Here is an 8,885-nt window from a genome sequence, read left to right on the forward strand (position 1 = left end):
AGGCGCCCATGCCTCCGCTTCGGGGAGGGGGAGCGCCTCTCCGGGTGCGGCGCGAGCGGCGCGGGGCATGCTGGGGACGCCTCTCTCTCGGGAAAAGCGCGGGACGCATAAAAGTACGGGTCCCGGGAGGTTGGTCGCGCCCCGGGCTCTCGAACGCGGTGGTGTCTCAGGTACAGACGGGAGCCTGCAGGAGGCCGAGCGTCCATGTAAACGGTCGCTTCGCTGAGCACTGGGGGGCCACAGTTCCCCGCCTCCCACCCCCACCCCCCGCCATTACGACCTACCTGCGCCACGTGACCTGCAGGGGTTCCCGTCCCAAGTCTGGTACCACGGGGTCATAGTAGCCCCCACTTTAAAGGGTGTGAGGAATAAACGAGAAATGCCCATGCAGAGGGGTTAATAAAGAGTTTGGCGCGGGCGGCCGTGGCGCACGCCTTTACTCCCAGCTCGCGTGGAGGCAGGGGCAGGCGGATCTCTGTGAGTTCGAGGCCAGCCTGGGCTACAGAGTGAGTTCCAGGACTACACAGAGAAACCCTGTCTCGAAAAACAAAACAACAACAACAACAAAAAAAAGTTTTGTATATAGGTGCCGGTGTTTAAGTGTAGAGTAAGATTTGTGAGTTTGGTTTTGGGGTGTGTGTGTGGGGGGTGTTTTGTTTTTGTTTTTTGAGACAAAGCTAAGCTAACCTGAAACTCACAATCATCTTTTCTCCACCTCACAGGTACTAAGTTTCCTGGCCAGTGCCACCAGGCCTTGTCACATTACTTCAGATTAAAGGTTTAGGGTGTCTTGTCCCCAACGGCCAGCACAGTGACATTTAGCGAATGCTGGTTCTTGTAATTTTGGTGAATCTTTCTTGGAAACGATTTTTCTCCAAATGCCAGAAGTTTAGTGTGTTTTAGCACTTTTGATGTTTGTTCTTGTGTGATTCTTCACTTTGATGGTTTGAATATATAAAACATCTCAAATCTAACACCACTTTCTTTTTCTTTTTTAGATAAGAATACAGCATGCTTTTAAACATTACAGACTAGAGAAAGTGACGGGGGAAAGTCTAAACATGAAGCCATTTCTGACCACGTGCAGGTTACTTAGAAGTTTAAACGCAGTTTCCGTAAAACCAAGCCCTCTTGTGAGTCTCTCCACTTCCTCTTATTTGTGTGGCCAGAAGAAAAAGAACTCTTATGAAGCAGTAGACCAGGACAAGTACTCTCGTTTAGTACGGTCCGTCTTGTCCAGAGCCCCGGTCCAGACCCCGGAGTCATTGTTGGAGGAAGACGATGTACTCTATGGTCCTGTCAGTAAGCGTAAGGCTCCAGGGCAAGAGCAGCAGGCAAGAGTTCCACAGAACTGGTTTCCTATCTTCAATGAAGAGAGAAATGTGAAACCACACACAAGTGTTTCTTCAGGTCCTTTGAAGATCCCTTTGCAAAGAAACGCGACACCCAGCGTGACACGAATCCTTCAGCAGACCATGACACCAGAACAGAGTTTCTTTTTGGAAAGGTGGAAACAACGGATGGTTCTGGAGCTGGGAGAAGATGGATTTGCAGAATATACTTCAAGTAATTCTTTTATTTCTGGTTATGTGTGGTCACTGGTTTCTAGAATATAGAGCATTCCTGTCCAAAAAATATGAGGCTTAAAAAACAACTTAACTGAAGAACTACTTTCAAATAGCATTAAATAGCATTTCATGTCTGAAAGGAAGAGTATCAGCTCAGGACTCCTAAGGCCAAGTTCTCAGCACAGAGGAGATTCATTTGCCCCAGAGGGACAGAGGACAGAGAATAAGAGACAAACACAGGAGGAAGGGAAGGGGCAGGAATGTTTGTCCAGGAAGGACAAAGGACTGCCTCTGGATAGAGAGCAGACAGACGTGGCACATAAGAAAATGGCAGTTTATAAAGGTACAGGGGGAAACCCTGCGTTTAATTTTAATTGGGCACGTTAATTAGGGAAGCCAAAGGGGGCTTTTGATTGCTAGACCTCCCATACTTTGATAGCTGGACCTTGGTGGTGAGCCTCAGGAAAAAGGAAGTGGCCAAACACAGTGCACATGAAATAAATATTGTTTAAAGTGACTAAGGCTTTCCTTTATAACATTCTTCAGCTGTGAGGGGCAAGGATTATATGCCAGGAGTACCTTCTTAATGGTTAATGATAACCACTAAACTCTTCTCTGCTTTCTAAACAAGCAAAATGGAAACCTTGTAACAACATTCCAAGTTTTTTATTTGTGCCACTAGAATTTAGAGTTGATATTTTCCTCATGATAAATTGTTTTTGTTTTCCTTACACTAAGAATGGCTTAGTTGTCAGGACTCCTAAAACTATTAGTAAGAAATGTAAAGGCAGCATTAGCAAGATGGCTCCACAGGTGAGAAGGCACTTGCTGCCAAGCCCGAGGACCAGAGCTGCATCCCCAGAATTCTCACTGTAGAGAACCATTTCCAGCAGGAGGTTATCCTCCGAGCTCCACACAGGAGTGCGCACACACACACATACACACACACACACACACACACACACACACACACACACACACCACTAAATTAATTAGTTAATGTTTTTAAAAAATGAAAGACAAACTGCTGGGTCGAATAGATAGGCCTTGACAGAGTAAAGGAACACACTGGTGACCTGCTTGATGAGGGAGAAGGCTTCTATTTGGAACTGGCTGAACTCACTCTCCAGTCGGGCAATTTCCTAGTCAGCGGTAGACTAAGGCTCTGCTCTGTTTCTCTGTTAACTTAATACGGACTTTAAGCACTGAGCAAATTCACTTCAAGTAAGGGGGTACTCATGTGGGTTCATGCAGTGGTTGGAGAAAGGAAGTTGACCTTAATCTTGGGATCCTCCTCCCTCCTTCCAACTGCGGGGATCACAGGCACACACCATGCCCGGCTAGCCTATTTTTTTTTTAATGTTGTTAAATTTTATAAGTTGAGTCTTGTTAATGTTTTCTGAGCCTAAAATTCATGGGCTCATCAGATCTAGATGTTCATGGTTACATATATGTGAAAAATCTAGCCAGGATAGGTCTGTAGCTGGGAATGACCTATTTGCATGGCAATGGATGAAGTAATTTTGTATTGTTTGATAGTGCTGATGGTTAAACTCATGGCTTTGTGCTCTGCCACTTAACTACCCGCTCCTGTTTTAACAAGGTTGTCTTCTGATTCATTAAGTAGTGTGTAGGCTAACACTGCATCTTTTTAAATTTTAATTCCATCAGGGTTAAATTTCTTGTAGGCCTTTCACATGCAGATAATTTCACCAGGGCCAAGGATATGTGGAGTTAGAATAGTTTACCTCCTAAACTGAATTCCATTTAACTTTCCGGTAAATTCCCAGAAGCAATTTTAATTTTTGCTTTTGTAGAACTAGCCTTTCAAAGTCTGTAAACTTGACAAACATAGTATGGTTTACTATGACCGCGTTTGAATGAGATTGTTTCCTCTTTCTGTGGGTCTGTCTGCAAGCTTGTGCCTCTGTGTGTATCTAAATAATACTCCCTGAACTAACTTAGCTCCTTGCTCTGCTAGGAAGAGTCTTGTGCCAGGGTCCTCTTGCTTTGGGTAGACAGGACAGCCTAGGCTAGTGGAGGAGCACATTTCATTCTCTTGCTGAGTTGTATGCAAATTCAGTAATGCCTGAAAGCACCAAGCCACTACCCAGCCTGACGGTGCACCCTCTTTTTCCTTCTCCTTTACCAACAATCAAGTGACAACATAGCATTCCTTGTGTTTATTAAATGTTTGTGTTTCCTTTTTTTTTAACTTAAAAGAATGTAAAGAAGGCTAGGGAGATGGCTTAGCTGTGCCTGCTAGGCAAACATTGTAACTGTAGCCTTAATCAGGGCTCCATAAAGGTCTACTAAGTGAAAGCTATTTCCTTCTGCTCGAGTATGAAATCTCCCTCCGGCCTGGGTGGAAACCTAGTATTACAACCTACACAAAACAGAAGAATTTATTCAGCTGGACTGGTCAGTCAGCTTGACTAAGGGACCACTCCTTGGGAAGGTATAGTCACCCAATACTATGCTAAGAAATGGAAGGAATAATTATCCCCTTAATGAAATAATGTATTTTTTTCTTCCCAGAAGCCCATGGTCTCCATGCAGTCTCCACTGAGCTACTATGAGGCTCTGTGAGATCTGCCACCTTCATGAATTCTGACTCAGAATTTTAGATTTTCCCCTTTTGTGGGTGTGGGTGTGGGTGTGGGTGTGGATGTGGGTGTTGGACACTGACCAGAGTGTATGCTTTTCTTCTGGTACTTTTGGCTTTTTCACTCTTTCCACATGGCTGCTTGCCAAACCTCCCTGGCTATCTGAGAAAGGAATGGCTGTCTCTCTTCCTCTTCCTCCCTCCTCTGGGCAGCTGCCAAGATTTACAGCTTGGGTACTGGAGAGATGCTTAGTGTTTTAGAGGATTTGCTCTTCCAGGGGACCCAGGTTGGATTCTCAACACCCATGTGATGGCTCACAGCCACCTGTAACTCCTATCCCAGGAGTTCCAATGCCCTTTTCTGGCCTCCATGGGCAACAGGCACATATGTGGTACACAGATATTAAGGCAAAACATTCTTACACATTAAAAAAGGGAAGAAAGAAGTTTACAGCTTGCCTGCCCTGTGGTTTTTCTTTTAAACTCTTTCAAAAAAAAATTTTTAAGGGTAAAGATAAGCCAGGCATAGTGGCACATTCCTTTAATCCCAGCACTTTCTCTGTGAGTTCAAGGCTAGCCTGGTCTACAGAGTGAGTTCCAGGACAGCCAGAGCTATATAGTGAGACCTGTCTTGAGAAGGGGAGGGAGGAGGGAGAGTGTGTTCTTGGGTTTCACAGGAGACTGAATTTTGCAGCGCATAATTATATATACCAGTGCATGATGCTTAAGTAAGGATCGCACGTTGAAGGCTAGCCTATAGTACAAACAAGACCCTGCCTACAAAAACCAAAGACGATGAATTTTGTGTCTAAGGGGTTGCCATTTAAAGATAACTTGTGTTTAATATATATATTTATTATATGTATATATTTTAATCTTGCTTTGGTTTGGTTTTGGTTGGTTCAGTTTTTATTTTTCCTTGACTTTCTTTTTAGATATCTTTTTACAAGGCAAACAGTTCCATGAAGCCTTGGAAAGCATACTTTCACCCCAGGAGAATTTAAAAGGGAGAGAAGAGCACCTCCAGTGTGGCTATATCAAAAGTGTCCAGCCTATTTTGAACGAAATCAGTGGTGTGCAAGCTCTGGAGAGTGCTGTCAAGCACGAGGCCTTGAAGTATGTAGGGCTGCTGGACTGTGTGGCTGAGTACCAGTAAGTACAAGAGTGTATCCATCAGTGGGCAGTGTAGTGATGTCCACCGGAAGATGTGCCTGAGGAATTGTGGCCTCCACCTTTTTAAAGTAAAAAAGAAGTGAGGATAGGGCAGGAGCTGGGAGGGATACAGCAGGGAAAGCCGCATGCTCTGTGCCGTGTGAAAATCAAAGTGGTGAGGGAAAGGCGTGTTTTCAATAGCCCCAGCATGGCCTATCTTCCAGCCTGTCCCCTCTCCCTTCTCAAGAAAGATGCCAGCTGCAAGACCCGATTGGTTCCTGCATGCTCTTTTCTGGTTTCCCTTTTAATCAGAGTTGTTTTCTTTTGGTTTCCTACCCCTCCCCACCTTTTTTTCCTGTTTTCCCAAAGATTGGACAGTGATCTGTTGGCCCTGAACATGTACTCTTCCTGGCTTCCAGGCAGTGGCTCATATGATAAGGATTCTGAACCGGCTACAGTTTCTAAGTTGCTGCTGTTACTGATTTCCCCCAGTCATTCCAGATTCCAAGGGTGGCTATCTTCTACAGATACCCCATTCCAAATAAAGCGTGTGAGCAATAACAGGATGTGGGGGAAAGAGTTTAGAATCTGTGTGTGTGGCATTTGAACCTCTGATTACATAGTTTTTTGAGGCAAGGTTCTCATTATGGTTCTCTGTTTGTCCTGGAACTCACTATTTAGACTAAGATGGCCTCGAACTCACAGAGATCCACCTGCTTCTACCTCCTGAGTGCTAGGATTAAAGGTGTGCACCATTACCCCCTGGCTTCAGGGGATTTTTGTTTTGTTTTTCGAGACAGGGTTTCTCTGCGTAGCTTTGGGCCTTTCCTGGAGCTCACTTGGTAGCCCAGGCTGGCCTCGAACTCACAGAGATCCGCCTGGCTCTGCCTCCCGAGTGCTGAGATTAAAGGCATGCGCCACCGCCACCCAGCTGCGCCACCACCGCCCGGCGGGGATTTTTAAATTACATTTTATTTATTTGTTTATTTAATTTGTCGTGTGTGTGTGTGTGTGTGTGTGTGTGTGTGTGTGTGTATGTGTATGTATGTGTATGTATACACGTGTGCACTCCCACACCATGGTGTGCATGTGGAGATCTGAGAACAACCTTGGGAGTTTGCTCTCCTACCATGCTCTCCCAGGCATTGAACTTGGGTTGTCAGACTTGGCAGCAAGGCGCCGTTTTCAATTTGAATTGTTACTTACAAAGACTTCCTCTGGATTCTCCTTAGAGGCAAGCTGTGTGTGATCGATTGGAAGACATCAGAAAAACCAAAACCTTTTATTCGAAATACGTACGACAATCCACTGCAAGTTGTGGCGTATATGGGTGCTGTAAACCATGATTCCCACTATAGTTTTCAGGTCAGAACCTTGAGCTCCTGCTTGGTAAGCTTTGTGTGTGTGTTTGGGGGTTTACTCTACTTACCTGTAGAGCACTCCTTCCCTTCCTGGACTGTTCGCCACCCCCATTCTTGCTTACTGAGCACAGTCCGTTCTTCAGTGTCTTATCTGCCATCTTTGTGTTCTCTGTTTCCTGGTGAAATCTTTAACTAGCCCATATTAGAAACTGACGTGGAGATACTACTGCTTAGCACTGGATAGTTTGCCCTGGAACAAGAGGAAATACTGAAGCTGTGCTGTGTTTCTTTATAGGTTCAGTGTGGCTTAATTGTGGTGGCCTATAAAGACGGGTCCCCTGCCCACCTTCACTTCATGGATGAAGAGCTCTGTTCGAAGTATTGGGCCAAGTGGCTTCTTCGACTAGAAGAATATGCAGAAAAACAAAAGAATCAGAATATTCCAAAGCCAGACTAGAGGCCAGGATATTACTTGGGAACATTCAGTGAATCTGAGAGTTATGTTAACACAAACTGAAGATGTAATTTGTTGGGATGTATTGCTACTGAGAAGCCAGAAAGTCCAGAAGTCAGCACTGGACCAGCTGTCGTACCTCTTACTGCTACCTACCTGAGAAGAGGGCACACAGGATTGGCAGTCACCTTGATGACTCCTGGACTCTCTTGCAAATCATTTTGTGTCCCTGGCAGAATGCCTAGTCTTTGAATTGAGATCAGAAGGCAGTGAAGCTTCATGTGCCAGGCATGTCCCTGGGGTTCTCAGGGAGAGGAGGAGTCACGCACTGCCAGGTGTGTATAGAGGGAGAGTACATCAGCCATCACCACTGTAACAGGTTCCTGCAAGGTGCTTTATACAGTAGGACTCATATATCATTAGGGGAAAGCGGCTTCTTAGCTTTGAGTTCATTCACATGTGATTGTTTGGCCCAGAGTAAACCTAGCTGCCTAGAAAGCTGGAACACTCAGCACATCATTGGCCAGATCCTTTTCCATACAAATAAGCCCCAGCAGTGGTCACCATTGTTAGGGTTTTAGTACCTTGTTTCTGATGTCAGTCAGCAGGCCATGTACTAGAAAAAAAAAAAAAATACTGTTGTGGATTTTCCAACTAAGAGCAACACTGATAATCCACTTTTTTCCCCTGTGTTTGTTAGGTAATCATTGGTTGTCTTTGAATTTGGGAAAGTTAAATAAATGCCATTATTTCCCTGGGAGAGGGTTTTCTGTTTTATAAAGTAAACCTCATAGAGTTTAAGTTACACTACTAATTTAAAATTATAGGTTCTGTAATCACATTTACTTTTCATTAGTCATAAAAAAAAAAAAAAAAAAAAAAAAAAAGGTATTTAGCTGACTCAGCAGTTAAATGCTTCCTAGTCTCTCAGAGGACCAGAGTTTGGTTCCCAGTGCCCATGTCTGGCAGGTCACAACTGCCTGTAACTGCAGTTCCAGGGGATCTAGCGCCCTCTCCTGGACTCTGTGGACACCCGTACTCATATGCATAGACACACATGTACACATAAATAATGAGCTTTTTGTTTTGTTTTCTGAGACAGGGTTTCTTTGTGTACCTCTGGCTGTCCTGGAATTCACTCTGTAGACCAGGCTAGTCTTGAATAATAAGCTTTTTTTAAAGAAAAAAATAATAGTAAGTAATAAAATGTTTTGTTTGTTTTTATTTAAATGTGTCTTTATGGGGTAATTTCATGGCATGAAAATGGTTTTCACTTTGCTTTCATTTATTGGCCTATGTTTTGTGGTGCTGAGGATCACATGTGCCCCACTATTGTGTCTAATCCTTGCACTTTGGTTTTAAGTCCACAACTTAGCCACCAGCCAGGTAGCCTACTGAGTTCTGTGTAAATGCATAAAAGAAGGTGTCCTAGGTGAGCTCTCAACCATAGTTACCTGACAAAGTCAGTAAGATGTAGATAGAAAAATGTGTTAGGTTTACTAGAGGAAGTGAACCAAGAAAATCTAATAAGATTTATTGGGGCTGGAGAGATGGCTCAGAGGTTAAGAGCACTGCCTGCTCTTCCAGCAACCACATGGTGGCTCACAACCATCTATAATGAGATCTGGTGCCCTCTTCTGGTGTGCAGGCATGCATGCAGATAGAACACTGTACAAAAATTATAAAAAATAAAATTTTTATAATTATTAAAAAAATTTTTTTATTGGCTTGACTTAAACTGTAGG

General features: G+C 44.1%; 1 protein-coding gene across 3 annotated transcripts; it reads left to right on the forward strand.

The window, feature by feature from the left end:
- Positions 1–8: 8 nt before the first annotated feature.
- Positions 9–7,804, forward strand: Mgme1 (mitochondrial genome maintenance exonuclease 1). Of its 3 annotated transcripts, none has more exons than XM_028893246.2 (5): positions 9–170; positions 999–1,566; positions 5,109–5,325; positions 6,558–6,690; positions 6,982–7,801. In XM_028893246.2, the coding sequence occupies exons 1-5, from the start codon at positions 9–11 to the stop codon at positions 7,141–7,143; spliced, it is 1,242 nt and encodes a 413-aa protein (XP_028749079.1). In that variant the 3' UTR covers positions 7,144–7,801. The 3 variants fall into 3 exon arrangements, with proteins under 3 accessions (XP_028749079.1, XP_037061160.1, XP_028749080.1); XM_037205265.1 differs by having other exon boundaries at positions 9–113; XM_028893247.2 differs by lacking the exon at positions 9–170 and adding an exon at positions 368–506 and having other exon boundaries at positions 6,982–7,804.
- The last annotated feature ends 1,081 nt before the right edge of the window (positions 7,805–8,885 follow it).

The sequence above is a fragment of the Peromyscus leucopus genome, chromosome 4 (assembly GCF_004664715.2).
Source record: "Peromyscus leucopus breed LL Stock chromosome 4, UCI_PerLeu_2.1, whole genome shotgun sequence".
In the NCBI taxonomy this organism is placed as follows: domain Eukaryota; kingdom Metazoa; phylum Chordata; class Mammalia; order Rodentia; family Cricetidae; genus Peromyscus; species Peromyscus leucopus.